Genomic DNA, 17,611 nt, shown 5'->3' with positions numbered 1-17,611 from the left:
AAAAGAATCATAACTATAAATAATATACACTACAAAGGAAAAACACTAGACTTAAGTCCATTCTAAATAATTCTAAGGTAAAAAAAAATTTTTAAGTATTGATTTTGTAGAGGTAGAGAATCTTCCCTCTTTATATTTCAAATTCCTTGTTAGCTAAATGGAACCTTAATGTACACTATTACATTACATTAATGTACACTATTACACTGTCATAAGAAATATTTCACTCCACAGAATGATTTTGACCTACACCCAGTGTTGATGCTACCAGGAGAAAAAAATTCACTGCAAAGACGTTTCGCCTTTTACCAAGTGTCCAGCATTCCAGATCACCTTTGATGAGCAGAGATTAAAGGTAGTAACCCCACTGATTCAACTGTAAATATACATAAGATGTTTCTTGACCATTAATCACAGGGTTGGGGTGCAGAGTGGGGGTTAGGCATGAGAATTTACCTAACGTGTGCCAGGCCACAATAACAAGTAAGACACTCCAAACCCTACATTCTTTTTCATTACACCCTGAAACAGTGATTACTTGGTCATTTCTAGGGACTTAATCAAACATTATACACACAAACACACCCGTGGGACCGCATGGCACTTGGAAGATTACCCACGATTTCCCACTTATTAAGATCTGGATCATATTTCTCAATGCTCTGAAGATATGTCCCCTTTGAGTAGGAATACCCCCCAGTGACATAAATACATCCATTCATGATGACGGCACCACACTCCATTCTCCTTTCCATCATGGGAGCGATCTCTCTCCATTCATTCTGTTCAGGGTCATAGCATTCTGTGATTGTAGTTTGTCCACCAACTAGATAGAGCTTATTTTCAAATGGAACTGAACATAATCCATATTCTATTAAAAAGAAAAAAGCATATTTCTATTAGGATAACAAACAAAAGAGATACCTTAGGGTGGTGATATAATAATGCTTTACAATTTAGCATACAAAAATAGAGTAGCTGTGACATTTTGATTCCAGCACATACTACCACAACACGGAGCCTTAAAATCCACTCCCAATCACCAGACTCAGATGACCTATTCCTGCCACTGTCTTTCAGGTTATCCCTAAACTGGCTTTGCAGGATGCCGGGAGGAACTCATCCTCCGACCACTACCCTTCCGGGAACTTGCCAGCACAGGCACCTTTTTCTCTACGCCTATGTGTAAAAGGTGGTAGCAGCAGAGTCCCTCTGCCATGAAGACGTCCCAGGTAACTGGTGTAGGGTCCTTCGGGTGTTAGCAGCTAACCCTGTACAGTATCTGCTGCCACAGGCGCTTGCCTCTCTCACACTGCTGGTCAAGTTAAAGACACAAGAAGTTAGAGAAATACAAGCCAGTTTAGTGGGGAACTACAGTCTGTGACCTTAAGAAGCTGTGGAAGGTGCTCAAAGGCCGAGGGTTGCCGTGTGAGGTCTGCGTCCTGGGGCTGGGAGTCCACCTCTTGGGGGTCAGCTTTCCAGGCCGTTTTAATTTTTTCCATTTTATCTCCCCCTCCACATCCAAACCTGCTGGCTCTTCAAGGCACCAGGATCTTTGGCAACTTCACTTCCTCTCCCTTCTTCCCAGGGCTGTGACTAGGGTAAGGCAAGTGAGGTGCCCAGAGCACAAAACAGGAGGAGACTCTTCCACTTCCGAGCAACTCCTTCAGTTCTGTGCCTCAAGGGTCTCACTTGCCTGACCCTAGTCCCAGCCCTGTTTCTTCCACGCCCTCAGTTCTAATATCGCTCCCAGCCTGTGAGTTCTTTCTCTGGAAGTATCAACCATTAGATTACACTTAAATACTTCTAGCTGCAGACCTGAAGAAAGAGCAGGAGTTGTCAGTGGCACTAATACTACAGCGAATAAATGAAGATTTAGCTTGCCATTGCTGAGCTGTTCCATCTGTCTGGAACACCTTCTTTTCCCAGGTTCTTGCACAGCTGCCTTCTCCATGTCATTCGGGTCTCATCTTACTCTCACCTCCTCAGAGGGCCTTCCCAGATCATCCAACCTGAAGGAGCCGGTCAGGCATCTCTACCACATCACCCTATTTTAATTCTCTCTGTAGCTCTTCTCATGATCCGATGTGGTTCCTGTTTACAGTCTCTCTCTTCCTTCTGACAGTGCAGGAACTGTGTCCTGCCCACCACTCCTCTCCCAAGTGAAGGATGGCAAGTGTCTGGCATCTTGTAAGGACTCAATAAAAGTTTGTTGAATCAATGAATGAATTGTACCTTGTACCCTCTGTGCCCAAATATGCGCTCCCATTACTTCGTGGAAGAAAAGCTTATAAGGCCTTCTTTAGAAAGAAAGAATGTACAATCAGAAATGTGATTTCCCCTTTAAGTAGGGAAGACAAATTCTTATCAGTAAAGTTCTTACTATTTAGGTTTCAAAGCCTAAGGAAAAATCTGAGAAGACTGGTATTTCTGCTTTGAGTCCACATACTGTTGTTCTCTGGTTTCTGACATCCAAGAAAAAAAGAATTCTCCTACCTCTGAAAACCCATTTATTACCTTTCAGTTACACACATGCAGAATTTTTATAGGATTTAGTTGTTTTTGAGTACTTGTGACACATTGTTTGTTTATATAAATTATGAGTCATTCTGTCAAATGGTTATTGTGAAAATTAATGATGATTCAAAACTTTTATCAGTTGGTATAAATGATTCAACAATGAGCTTATTAAGCTTTTCTTAAATTATTCAAATCTCACAAAAAATCCTCAATTTGCAACTCTTATGTTAACAGAAGTATCTCAATCTTTCTATAGCAGTAAAAATGTTTAAAATAAAGTGACTCCTGGGCTCTCTATTCTGTTCCATTGATCTACGTGTCTGTTTTTGTGCCAGTACCATACTGTTTTGATTACAGTAGTTGTGTAGTATAGTCTAAAGTCAGCGATTCCTCCAGCTCTGTTCTTCTTTTTCAAGACTGTTTTGGCTATTCGGGGTCTTTTGTGCTTCCACACAAATTTTAAAATTATTTTTTCTAGTTCTGTGAAAAATACCCTTGGTATTTTTTTAATTAATTAATTTTATTTATTTTTGGCTGCGTTGGGTCTTCGTTGCTGAGCGCGGGCTTTCTCTAGTTGTGGTGAGCGGGGGCTACTCTTCGTTGTGGTGCGCAGGCTTCTTCTTGTGGTGGCTTCTCTTGTTGCAGAGCACAGGCTATATAGGGCATTTCAGTAGTTGCAGCACACGGGCTCAGTAGTTGTGGCTTGCGGGCTCGAGTGCAGGCTCAGTAGTTGTGACACACAGGCTTAGCTGCTCCGCGGCATGTGGGATCTTCCCGGACCAGGGCTCGAACCCGTGTCTCCTGCATTGGCAGGCAGATTCTTAACCACTGCGCCACCAGGGAAGCCCTACCCTTGGTATTTTGATAGGGATTGCACTGAATCTGTAGATTGCCTTAGGGTAGTGTGGTCATTTTAACAATATTAATTCTTCCAATCCATGAACACAGTATGTCTTTCCATCTGTTTGTAGCATCTTCAATTTCTTTCATCAGTGTCTTACAGTTTGCCGAGCACAGGTCTTTACCTCCTTAGGAAGGTTTAGTCCCACGTATTTTATTCTTTTTGATGCAATGGTAAATGGGATTGTTTCTTTAATTTCTCTTTCTGATAGTTCATTGTTAGCATATAGAAATCCAACAGATTTCTGTATATTAATGCTGTATCCTCATGATCAATTAATCTATGACAAAGGAGGCAAGAATATACAATGGAGAAAAGAAAGTCTCTTCAACAAGTGGTGCTGGGAAACCTAGACAGCTACATGGAGAAGAATGAAATTAGAACATTGCCTCACACCATATACAAAAATAAACTCAAAATGGATTAAAGACCTAAATGTAAGGCCAGATACTATAAAACTCTTAGAGGAAAAGACAGGCAGAACACTCTTTGACATAAATCACAGCAAGGTCTTTTTCGATCTACCACTTAGAGTAATGAGAATAAAAAACAAAAATAAACAAATGGGACCTAATTAAACTTAAAAGCGTTTGCACAGCAAAGGAAACCATAAACAAGATGAAAAGACAACCCTCAGAATCGGAGAAGATATTTGCAAATGAAGCAACTGACAAAGGATCAATCTCCAAAATATACAAACAGCTCAGGCAGCTCAATATCAAAAAAAAACAAACAATCCAATCAAAAAATGGGCAGAAGACCTAAACAGACATTTCTCTAAAGAAGACATATAAATCGCCAACAAATACATGAAAAGATGCTCAAAATCACTAATTATTAGAGAAATGGAAATCAAAACTACAATGAGGTATCACCTCACACTGGTCAGAATGGCCATCATCAAAAAATCTAGAAACAATAAATGCTGGAGAGGGTGTGGAGAAAAGAGAACCCTCATGCACTATTGGTGGGAATGTAAATTGATACAACCAATATGGAGAACAGTATGGAGGTTCCTTAGAAAACTAAAAATATAACTACCGTATGACCCAGCAATCCCACTACTGGGCATATACCCAGAGAAAACCATAATTCAAAAAGATACATGCACCCCAATGTACACTGCAGCATTATTTACAATAGCCAGGACATGGAAGCAACCTAAATGTCCATCAACAGAGGAATAGATAAAGAATATATGGTACGTATATACAGTGGAATATTAGCCATAACAAAGAACAAAATAATTCATTTGCAGCAACATGGATGGACCTAGAGATTGTCATACTGAGTGAAGTAAGTCAGAGAATGATGAATATTATATGATATTGCTTATATATGGAATCTTAAAAAAGGGTACAAATGAAATTATCTACAAAACAGAAATAGAGTTACAGAGTAGAAAACAAACTTATGGTTACCAGGGGGCAAGAGGGGGAGGGATAAGTTGGGATATTGGGATTGACATATACACACTACTATGTGTAAAACAGATAACTAATAAGACCTACTATATAGCACAGGGAACTCTACTCAATACTCTGTAATGGCCTATATGGGAAAAGAATCTAAAAAAGAGTGGATATATGTATATGTATCTGATTCACTTTGCTACACACCTGAAACACAACATTGTAAATCAACTATACTCCAATAAACAAATAAATTTTTTTAAAATGATAAAGCCAAAAAAACCCAGATGAACAGATAAAAAAGATGTGATATATATATAATATACACACACACATAATGGAATACTACTCAGCCATAAAAAAGAAAGAAAATTTTGCCATTTGCAACAACATGGATGGACTTGGAGGGTATTATGCTAAGTGAAATAAGTCAGACAGAGAAAGACAAATACTGCATGGTATCACTTATATGTGGAATCTAAAAAATAAAACAAGCTAGTTCATATAACAAAAAAGAAATAGACTCACAGATATAGAGAAAAAACTAGTGGTTACCAGTGGGGAGAGGGGAGTGGGAGAGGGGCAAGATAAGGGTAGGGGACTAAGAGGTACAAACTATTATGTATAAAATGAATAGGCTACAAGAATTTATTGTACAGCACAGGGAATATAGCCTATACTTTGTAATAACTATAGAGTATAAAATATTTTAACTATAAAAAAATTTAAAAATTATAAATCACTATGCTGTACACCTAAAACTTATATAATATTGTACATAAACTATATCTCAATTTTTAAAAAGCACAAAAATAAATAAAGTGGGCTTCTCTGGTGGCACAGTGGTTAAGAATCCGCCTGCCATTGCAGGGGACACGGGTTCCATCCCTGGTCCAGGAACATACCACATGCTGTGGAGCAACTAAGCCCGCAAGCCACAACTACTGAGCCCGCGTGCTACAACTACTGAGCCCGCATGCCTACAGCCCGTGTTCCACAGAAAGAGACGCCACTGCAATGACAAGCCCGCGCACTGCAATGAAGAGCAGCCCCCGCTCACCGCAACTAGAGAAAGTCTGTGTGCAGCAATGAAGAACCAACGCAGCCATAAACAAACAAACAAACAAACAAATAAATAAATAAATTCCTGGTAGTTTTTCCCCTGTTACCCAAATGCAACATAATGTTCTGTTATAGTTGATGGAAACTTCCTCAGCTATAACTGCCTTTTTTCTTGTTGGTCACTCTATGAAGCTACTGAGGCTAAGGGACTGTGTCTTGTTTATTGAGCTCCTAGCACTGTACATAGCAAGCAGGAAGCCCTCAGCAAATATCTGTTGGACAAATGAATGAATGAAAAATTTCAAACCAAGCATGAGGGATAGCACCATCTGTCATGGCTCAAAAGAGTTTACACACAAATATGCACTATAAATACATGGCAGTCTGTATTCAGTGTTACATGAGTGATAGGAACAAAGCCATGCAGGGATTCAGAGACAACCACAATATTTTCAGGTATTCAATATCCATTGAAATACTTTAAGATTTTTACCTAAGATTTTTTTCTCACTGAAAAGACCTGTAAAGCTTATCTAATCTAACTTCCTTATTTTGCTGGAAAGTAAGATCCAAGAGCTTAAGCTGCTGCCCAAGATTACACAAGTGAATAAATAGCAAAGCCAGGAGAGAACGTTTTTCCCACTGGACACAGCTCTCCACGGATTTTCCCTCTCTATCACTTACTGCTTCTCCCGGGTTCTTCATGCACTCTTCTTCCTCAGCTCATCCTTTAACTAATGCTGTTTCCCAAGATTCTGCTCACTACTGTGTTGTTGGTCCCAACCTCCCAAGGCATCTCATTCACCTCCACACATAGTCATCATCTCTAAGCAAACAACTCACAGATCTCTGCATTTAGCTGCATTCTTCCTCCTGCAGAACCACACTTCCCATCGCTTGCTGGACAGCTCTTCTGAGTTATCTAACTGGTCCTTGACATTTCACTACAAAACTGAGTTCATCATCTCTCCTCTTCTCCCTTCCCACTGGTTGCTACTTCAGTGCTCCTAGTCAATCAGCCAGAGAGCCTGGAATGACTGTCAATTCCTTTCTCGTCCTCATCGCCAATGTCCAATCACCCAAGGGAGCGATCACTACCATTCAATCAATGGTGAATCTGTAACATTCCTCGCACCTGCCTGTTTTCTACTCCTACCACTTCAGGCTTTCAGTATTTCTCACCTGGTTTATTACAAGAGCTTTAGCAGATCTCCCTGCCATCTTTTTCCCAGTCTATTCTCAAAGGAGTTCTTTTCTTGAAGCTAGAACTGATCACACATCATTCTCTTGCTCTGAAAACTTTAAGCTCTCTATTTTAAAAATTCTCCAGGCTGCCATTCAAAGCCCTCCATGACATGCTCTTCAACTGAACTCTCCCATCCAGTCTCTCATCCTACCCTCTTGCATCTCATTAATATACTTTTACTCCCAGGAACTGGAATGAACCTGGAAATTTCCCTTCAGCCTTCCTTCACTGGCTAACTTTCTGCCAGAACGCTCTTTCTCAAAAACTACCTTCCTTAATTGTAGCTATTCCTTACGGCCCAAATCATAACAGCCTAGGCCTGGAAGCCTTCTAAGATTGTCAGAGTCCCCTTAATTAGACTGAAGCTCTCTCTACCCTCAATTTCAGTAGCACTTATTTTGTAAGACTGTCTTGTATTCCTGTTATGTATGTGTATTTACTACTAGATACTGAGTTCCTGTGGTAGTAAAATTAATCATCTTTGTGTCTTACGTAATAACTGTCGATAGAATGGTATCTTTCCCAAGGTAAGGTCTCAATAAATGTTATCTTGAATTTAATAGGATTATAGTCCCCTGTTTTTCAACTATACAAAGCAACCACCCTTAAAAGCATTAAGAAAAAAGGTAACATTTAGATTACCTTTTAAAAATAACAGTAGTCATTTCTTTGTGGTCTAAGCTACATATCTATAAGGTAGACTCAAGACTGACATTTTACATTCTTCAGGAGGTGCTCCTAAAATGCATAAGAGGCTTAACTTGCTATAATTCAGAGGATGTAGGTCCAAATGCCTGTTACCAAGGAGGTAACAGACTAGCTGAATGAACCAGGCTAGGGGTAAGAAAAACAGCAGCACGGGCCTCCCAAGTCTATGATGTGATGAGAATGGAAGAGACTGTGGTGAAATGGAGCACATAAGCCTCATCTAAAGGGAACAGCCACTACTTGGCACCAATAATTGTTGCCAGGAAGGAATATGATCCAAGGTTGCCAGATCTTGCAATTTTTCTAAAGGCCAGAAATCATGATTTTTATTTGAAATCTCCTGAATTTTAAATATTGGTAACAAGCCAGTTAAAAAATATTTTGAACACTGTGAGAGCCAAATAGAAGATACCACGTAGGGTGCTAATTTGATAACTTCGTTTCTCACATTATGTCAGGAAAATGTCCAATGTGAATCAAAATGCTCCATATGGAATTGTAATATTCATTTCTGATTGATTTTTTGATTCGCCATGGCTTTACATACTTTGGCTTAAGTCTCACTACCTTTTAAACTCTCTTTCAAGCAGTTAACAAGCTATACCCAATTTAAGTATGTTATGAGACCTTTATTTCTATATTTATTTTAAAATTAATTAATTTACTTACTTTATTTTTGGCCGCGTTGGGTCTTCATTGCTGTGCACGGGCTTTCTCTAGTTGCAGTGAGTGCGGGCTTCTCTTGTTGCGGAGCATGGGCTCTAAGCGCGCGGGCTTCAGTAGTTGTGGCTTGCGGGCTCTAGAGCACAGGCTCAGTAGTTGTGGCACACGGGCTTAGTTGCTCCGCGGCATGTGGGATCTTCCCGGACCAGGGATCGAACCCATGTCCCCTGCATTGGCAGGTGGATTCTTAACCACTGCGCCACCAGAGAAGTCCCTCAAGACGTTTATTTTTAAAGGAATCTCTTTATGAAATATAAATTAAGTTTGTAATGTAAACAACTGCCCTCTGATTTGTTAATCTGACTTTTCATATGTTGGATTTTCTCTGTAAAGATAAGTCAGGGAAGTATCTAACTCATAAGGTTAACATGAGGATCAAATGAAGTAACAGTGTAGTTGTTAAGAGCATGAGCTCCCAGCCAGACTGCCTGGATTTGAATCTCACAACAAGCCCTAGCTAGCTGACCTTGGGCAATATATTCACTCTCTGTGTGCCTCAGTGAACTACAAAATAGTAGCAGTACCTAGCTCACAGAATTGCTGTGAGGTTTCAAAGGATTAATACAGATAAAAGTATTGGAATAGTTAGTGCCTGGTACATACTTATTGAATAAATGTTACCTATTACAGGCATACCTTGACGATATCGCAGGTTGGGTTCCAGAGCACAGTAATAAAGTGAATATCACAATGAAGCGTCACACAAATTTTTTTCTTTTCCAGGGCATATAAAAGTTATGTTTAGGGGTTTCCCTGGTGGCGCAGTGGTTGAGAATCTGCCTGCCAATGCAGAGGACACGGGTTCGAGCCCTGGTCTGCGAGGATCCCACATGCTGCGGAGCGGCTGGGCCCGTGAGCCACAACTACTGAGCCTGCGCATCTGGAGCCTGTGCTCCGCAACAAGAGAGGCCGTGAGAGTGAGGGGCCCGCGCACCGCGATGAGGAGTGGCCCCCGCTCACCACAACTAGAGAAAGCCCTCGCACAGAAACGAAGACCCAACACAGCCATAAATAAATTAATTAATTAATTTAAAAAAAAATTCAAAAAAAAAGTTATGTTTATACTATACTGTAGTCTATTAAGTGTGTAATAGCATATTTTTATGTCTAGAAAAACAATGAATATACCGTAATTTCAAAATATTTTATTGCTAAAAAATGCCAATTCAATTACAATAGAACATCAAAGATCACTGATCACAGATTACGGTAACAAATGTAATAATAATGAAAAAGTTTGAAAGACTGTGAGAATAACCAAAATGTGACAAGACACAAAGTGAGCAAATGCTGTTGGAAAAATGGCACCGATAGAATTCTCAAGGCAGGGCTGCCACAAACCTTCAATTTGTAAAAAATGCAATATCTGCAAAGTACAATAAAGCAAAGCACAATAAAACAAGGTATGCCTGTACTCAGTATGACAGTTATTATTATTTTCTATTATAATTTCATTAGTTATCACAGAAAGTTGTGGGGAGTCTGGGATAATACATCTGAACTACTAGGAGACGAAAGTCTACCTCCAAGATGTCTTCAGAGCCAGGACAGCGTATGGCTGAAGTCCCTCCTTGTGTAAGTCCTGTGGTATATGGAGACACAGCACCAGATTCAGGTGTGCTCCCCCTGAACTGTGAGATGACATATATGATGTATGGTGGAACTAGCTGCATAGGTCAAGAGTAGGAGAGCCTGTTCCCTTATGGAGAGGCAGATTGCTTATCGGTTATAGCACAGGTCAATGCAATCAAACTGCCTGACTTTGAATCCTGATCCACCACTTCCAAACTGTGTGACCTTGGCAAAGCTAAGCTACTTATCCTTTCTAAGCCTTTACAAATATGTAAAACAGGGGTAAACAATACTTACTCACAGGATTGTAGTTAGAATTTAAGGTAATATTACGTGCAAAGTGCTCAGTCAGTACCTGACCTATGGAAAGTGCTCAAGAAGGTTAGCTATCATTATTCTCAGATGGTTCAAGCTCGTGAATTCCAACTATGCTCTCCAGTGACTCACACAAAAGCCGGATGCTATATGGAAAATGATTCAAAGTAGTATGGTGATATGGTGATATGAATCTTTCCTAATGAAAAAAACCTTAATCAGATGGCTTAACCTTAACCAGGTAACTGTAACAGGTTTATCCTTCCCCCTGAGCTCTACCCAAAGAGACAAGTCAAAGAACAAAGGACACCACAGAAGGTAGGCCATTCTTTGTGGGTAGACAACTGTTAAGGCCAACACAGGGCCCTGCACATCACAGGAGTAAGTGCTTAATAGCTATTGAAACCCAGAAAGAACATGCTTCTAAAAAAAAAAAAAAAATCATTTCCTGCTGAACTGAATCAACAGGTATCCTTCCCAACTATTTCATAGACTAGTGGTTTTTAACTGTTAATAAAAATTGTGTTTTATATAATGCATGTAGTAAATGAAAGAAAGCATATAACTAAGGAATAGGAAACACAAAAAAAGAATCTCAGTAAAAAAAATTTAAGAACAAACTAATTCTTTTAACCACACAGGCTTAAAATATGTGTCATGTAAAGACATCAGGGAAAGTATTTGTAGATGTCATCTAGTTGGAATAAGCTAATTGTGATTATTGTTAGATGAACATGTGAATATTTTGAGCCTTTAATTATACCCATGTGTAGCCTATGACAAATTTAGCACTTTCTACTTCCAGCCCATTTTTAGCCATCCCTTATGCTAAGATGCATCACAACATGTACTATTTGAGACAGTAATTTGTTACCTGGATGTGGACTGGAGGTGATGAGGCTCCATTCATTGATATCTGAATTGTAGCTCTGGACCTTGTCATAGGTGCAGCTTCCTCTGTATCCGCAGTGGCCGCCAATGACGTAGATAACTTCATGTAAGACACAGGCAGTAGCATTTCCCACGCCTGTGTGTTAATTAAAATCACATCTTCAGATTGCTCTTTCATTCGGTTTTGCAATGAATATTGGACTAAGATTATTATTGCTTTTGTTATTATTGACAGTAGATACAAGGCATTGTGCTAGATGCTATGAAGGATAGAAGAATTAAAAAAAAAAAAGGCTCCCTGCACCTTTTTCTAAAAGGGGTGAGACATTTACACAAATAATTAGAACACAGGGTAGAGAACTCCTATGAACATTCAGAGCAAGGAGACACTGCTTTGACTAGGGGAATCACGGCAGGCAGTGGCAGAATTTGACCTGGGCCTCGGTAGGTAGCCTTTGGCAGGCACAGGTGAGAGGAAGCCATCCTAGGCAGAGGGAAAGGTGAGTGCTTATTGGACAATGTCACGTAGCCGAGTTTGATTCCCAGCACTTGGGCAGGGCAGGTGGCACACCTGGTGCTGTCGTGTGGGAATTAAAGCTGACTTGGTAAACTGAAGCCACACGGCAAAGGATCCTGATGCCCAAGTAAGAAACATGGACTTAATTTAGCAGGACTTTTAAGGTTTTTAAACAGAGGAAGGGAGGGACTACAGGAGTAGAAGGGCAAGAGTCAGAAAGAGCTAGGTATTGGCCCAGGTGCGAAGTACTGAGGGCCTGACTTTAGACTGGGCCTTGAGTCGGAGGGAAGGATACCAAGGTAAGAGACACCGGCAGAACAGATGGGCCTTGATGACTGACTGCGTCCAAGACAAACAAGACTCATTCTGAGGTCCTGAGCTCAGAAAACTGGGAAACACTGATGCCACAGAAAAATAAGGACGAAATGGATTCAGCAGGGGAAGAAGACGTGAGGAAGAAAGATGAGGAGGCTCGTTTTAGTTGAAATTGTCAGTTTAAGTCTTTCAACCAACTTTTTACTTAGCCTATTAGATGGGCCGGTGCAGTTCAATCTCCCTGTGCATTTCTACTCCAAGACAAGAGTGAGTTTATAAGCAGGGAAGTTATGATGAGGGGAAAAAAAGTTAGGACTTTCTAAACAGCCAAGTATTTATTTCTTCTCTGTACACCCGTAAACTAAAAAAGGAAATGAATTTGAAACTTGACTCTGCCCAACTTCGGTGCTCATTACCAGGGAAAGCTGCTAGTTCACTTCATGGCTACAAAATAAAACAAACTGGGGAACATAGTGTTATCCTTTCTAGAGACAAATGGGAAACTTAAAGTTCAGCATGAGTCCACCCATCAGAACCAGTACTAGCAAAAAGTGCACAGAACTGACAGAAGTGTTACCCTTCCCTGGGATGGTCAGATATAATCAGGAATCAAAACTTAAGTTAAAAGTATAAAACTCTGGAATTTCAGACCCAGCTGGCGGGTAGGGAAAGACTTCAGCATACGAGGGTCTTCCATTCCACTCAAGGCTAAGGCAAGAACACGTGTGGCCTTCTTCACAGTGGATACACCATTGCAGCACTTTCTTTTCAGGAAGCACTGTTTCACACATGATTTAACAACATTTCGGTAAAGTAATACATATCAATCCTCAAAGAAATATACTCTAAACTGCAGAACCACTGAAATTGTGATCTTATCCTTAAGAAACAGAGGCAGAAATATATCCAGGTTTACAACAGCTGCTAAAATATTTGAACTTTCCTTGTTTCTTTTGTAGGAAAGGAGTCAGGACATTAAGAGCCACCCTGGGGAGAGGACTGGGGGAATTAGTAAACTGGGGGGTCAAGCTCAGGCAGAGTCAAAAACCAGAGCAGCTATCGCAGCAGGCGTTAAGCCACCTTCTCCCATCCTGTCAACTACTTCGCAACCTTCAGATGTGCAGGAGAGCGGTTGTAATTGAATATGAAAGATATTTCTGCCCTGTCAAAGCTGACATGTTCTTCTATAAGATGTTCATGACTATAATGCCTAACACTTACTGAGTGCTTACTCTGTGCCAGACACTGTTCTAAGCACTTCACATGAATAAACTCAATTAATCCTTTCAGAACTAAGCTATGTAATATTGTGACCCCCATTGTACAGATGGCAAAACTGGGGCACAGGGAGATTAAACCATTTGCCCAAGCTCACCAGCAAGTAAGGTGAAAGTCAGGATTTGGATCCAGGCAGTTTGGCTTCAGAAGCAGCATGTTTGGTCACAAGGCCATTCTGCCTCTCAGGCTTCCTGTTCTCATCCAAGAATCATACCGGGTCAGATTCCCAGACCAGGTCAGATTCCCACACCCTCACTAGCATTAAAAAAGAAACAGAAAGGCCTGGGAAGAAACATCTGGAATAAAATGACTCAAATTTGGTAACAACGTACCAGTTTGTGTGCAACTCCCCAGCACCAATGAATAAATGTAATGAAATAAGTGAGATTCTAGCTTAACTTTTTTTACAGTGGGAGAGAAAGACAAGGCTAATCTAGTACCAAACACAGCAGAAAATACAGTGTTTATCAGACAGATGCTGAGATCCAATAGCCACTGTGTGGGCCACGTGTGGGAGGTAGGGGACCTGCCCCTCTCCTTTACCCTCTAAGACAAGACTGGAATCCCAAAGAGCAGAGGGTGTTTGTCTCTAGTTTTTGAGAGAATGTAATTTGTTACACCCTATAGGGACCAAACCTTTCAAGGTTTTAATGAAAGACCTTTTAAAAGACAGATGATCAGATGATGAGAGGAAAAAAAGCTGAATATTTAAAAGCAGAATCAAAAAGGTTCAATGCCAAGAGCAAGCAAAAAAAAAGAAAATTAAACATGAATAAAACTACCCAGCTTTCTCTCTTCATTTAGCCTTTGATTTAAATATAAATTCTTAAGACTCAAAGCAAGATGTAGATTCAAAACAGGCTGTAGAATAAGAAGAATGAATTATACTGTTTTCGTATATAAATAATATTTCTTTTCTAGCTTGGGCAGCATACTCTGATCACATAACTCTCAGTCAAGTTGGGGACTGCTATACTATATTTTCACTTGGAACATTCTGTGTAACATTATTTGTATAAGCCACTATAGTTCCTAGGTAGCATTCCAAAGTGATAAATTCTTTTCAACGTTATCTGTGAGAGAAGTGAGAGACCCTTGGCCTAACCTCAAACACCTAAAAAATACAGAATGAACACAATCTGCACTTACCTTTAATCATGTTTGCAATAGGAATCCATTTCTCTTTTAATGGATCATAGAACTCGGCCTCTTCTGCTGGAGCCCCTTTTCTGTAACCACCTAAAGCATAGACACAGCCACCCAAGGTGACTGCACAGTGATAATACCTGGCATTGAGCATTGGCAAACCTTCTGTCCATTCATCACTTTCACTGTTATAGATCCACACTGTGTCAAGAGCTTCTATGTTATCCGTTCTGTAACCCCCGGTTACATAAATATTGGGTCCCAAACATGTAACACCATAGCTCTCCCTAGTGTAATCTGGTATTTCTGCTCCCTGGATCCAAACATTTGTCAAAGGATCCCATACGTGCACCTCTGATAAAGGATGCCAGTAATAGCCTCCAATGATATACATTGTGGCTGTGGACCTCTGAGAAATCTCTTTATGCATGGGATTCAAAGCATTGTATATGAGGGATCGGATCTTATTTTCAGTTAACAGGCAGCTTCTTTGAAGGCCCAATGCTGTTTTTAAATACACTGGATCTATATCTATGTTGATATAGCTTAGTAGATTATACAGGCATTCAATTCGATTTTCTACATCATGAGCAGTCCACTTGATAACTGGCTCTATGACAGCTTCTTCTTTCCAAACACTGAGATTCTTTCTGGACAAGATAAAGAGAAACTTTTCAAGGCTGATTTCCAGAAATTCTTCTTGTTGCCATACTTCCTTAAACCTTGAGCATAGAATTCTTCGAGATTCCTTCTCTAGTTCTGGACACACGTGAAATTCTGCAAAGGAGTGCATTCCAATACAATTATCAATATCCAAGTGCCTTACCAAAAACTGCTCACATGCTTTCTTTACCGAAAGGAACTGTAGCAGATCTGCTGCTTCAAGCAGGCTTTGAACATTTCTTTTAGTTATCTCAATTTGGGACGTGTACGCATAATTTACAAGGCCTTCCAAGATATCATGGTGGATGCCAGAGATTTTTATCTTATTTTTAAATTTTTCTTTCATGTCAGCTGTGAACATTGCTTTAAAATAATTGCTGCAAGCAGCTAAAACAGCTCGGTGACAATGGAAGATTATGCCTGAAGGACACTGAAGGGTAATATCAGTAAATAATCCATCCAAGTAAAATGTTTTGAATGCATCCAGAAAATCCACTGGATGCGTCGAATCCTTGAAAAGGTAAATATAATCTTCTTGTCCTTTTAGAGCCATGGCTGCAATAAACATGAAACAATAAACGTGTTTTCAATTGTGCGCATTACCTCATAATCAATGCTAAATATTCCTGTCATTATAATGATTGATTAGCATCGAATATACAAAACTAGACTAAGTTCAGCACTCTGTCACAAATGCAAAATGTGGACACACTATTTCATAATTTATATGATGGTCAATGCAGGGTAGCTCGGAGTCTGATACGAGGCCCCCGGATTGCTCAGGGGTCCTTTCGAGAAGAAATATTGATTTGCTACCCCATTCACCCAGTCTCCGAAATCTGCCCCGAGTTGCCGGTCCTAGAGAGAGCCCCCACTTGGCAAACCAAGTGTCCAAGAGGTCACCCCACTCGAGGCTGGACCTTGGCCGGCTCGGCTCGGCCCCAATTCAACCTTTTCCCCGAGTTCCGTCTCCCTTTCAAGTCGAATCGAGATGCCAGGAAAGGGATGATCGAAATATAACTGGACAGAAGAAATCTCGGAAAAGGGAAATCCTGTGCCTTTCTGCTCAAGGAAGGACGGAAAGGAAAACGGCCGGACGGCGGCCCCTCCATCCGCGTGCCCGCTCCCCGGCTGCCGCAGGGCTTTCCGCGCGCCGCGCGCCCGGCCCCCGGCCAGCGTTTCCGCCCGGAGACCGCCCCGCCCGGGGGCCTGGCACGGGGACTCGCCTCGAGGGCGCCGCGCGCCGCCGCCGGGCTGGGCGCCCGCGTCCCTCCACCCCGGGACGCCGCACAGGTGTGGGGAGGGCGCCGCGGACGGCCCCGCGCTCGGCCCGGCCCGCCGCCCGCGCGGCCATTGTCTCCGCGCCTCTGCCGCGGACTGGCCTCGCTCCCCCGCGCCCGGCCCCGCTCGCTCCCCGCCGGCTGGCCTTGCCCCGCACTCACCTCCGGCGGCGGCTCCGGGTCGCGCTGCGGGCCCGCGGGCTAGTGGCGAGCGGGGGCGGGGGCGCCTCCGGACCCTCTGACCATCTTTGGAAGAGGCGCGGCGGAGGCTGCCTGCTAGTGCAGCTCCAGCCCACAAGCGGCTCCTATTTTTGGTGCCCCGGCTGCTCCCCGCCTCCAACCGAACGGCCCCCCACGCGGCTGGGGCGCGGGGCAACTCGCGGGAACTCCCGGCTGGCGGGGCCGCGCTGCGGGCAGGGGCGGAGTGGGCGCGCGGGCGCCTGGCTGCGGCCCCTCCCCGGCGGGCTCCCCGGCAGCAGGTGGGACGGCTTCCCCGAGGAGACCGCCTGCGCCGCTAGCTTTTTCCCTTCTCCCGGGACGTGTGCCCGCATCCCCACCCCACGCACAGACACTGCCGAGCGTTTTCTCTCTAGACAAACGCTCTAAGTCCTGAATTAGGACCATATATAGGAGCTGGGGGGCCCCCTTTTCCCTCTTTCAGTAGCTCTCCCCAGCCCAGACCCTAAGGGTGGAGTGGAATTGGGAGTCGGGGTTGGCGAGAATGCAGCAAACTTAAAGGTCTGGGGTTCAGGTTGCCTTCAAAATTCTAGAAGTAGTTGCCGCTTTCCCACGAACTCCGTCCCGCCCCCAGCAGAGCACTCTGGAGGAGTGCTGGGGAAGCCCCTGGGCCTGAAGTGTACACTGTGGGTTAACTCGGAGCTTTGAGAAAAACTGAGAGGAGCCAGGGCCAAGGATTCAGGTTACAGTATTTAGAACAGAGTAGCTGGAAGGAGCAGCCTCCAGTCTTTCTTCCTGGTGGCACAGTCCAATCACATAAAGACGTACATATGCTGCACCACAAAGTTCATGTTCTTGTTCCTACAAAAGCCAATATCAAATATT

General features: G+C 42.3%; 1 protein-coding gene across 1 annotated transcript; it reads right to left on the bottom strand.

Annotated features, from left to right (window-relative positions):
- Positions 1–209: 209 nt before the first annotated feature.
- KLHL23 (kelch like family member 23) lies at positions 210–17,173 on the bottom strand. Its single transcript, XM_061201624.1, is given in 6 exon segments — positions 210–871; positions 11,334–11,486; positions 14,610–15,824; positions 16,712–16,859; positions 16,861–17,091; positions 17,093–17,173. Coding segments are annotated over 6 exon segments (2,139 nt in total). The 3' UTR covers positions 210–560.
- Positions 17,174–17,611: the final 438 nt, after the last annotated feature.

The sequence above is a fragment of the Eubalaena glacialis genome, chromosome 1, assembly GCF_028564815.1.
Source record: "Eubalaena glacialis isolate mEubGla1 chromosome 1, mEubGla1.1.hap2.+ XY, whole genome shotgun sequence".
In the NCBI taxonomy this organism is placed as follows: domain Eukaryota; kingdom Metazoa; phylum Chordata; class Mammalia; order Artiodactyla; family Balaenidae; genus Eubalaena; species Eubalaena glacialis.
This window is presented reverse-complemented; position numbering and strand designations above follow the sequence as displayed.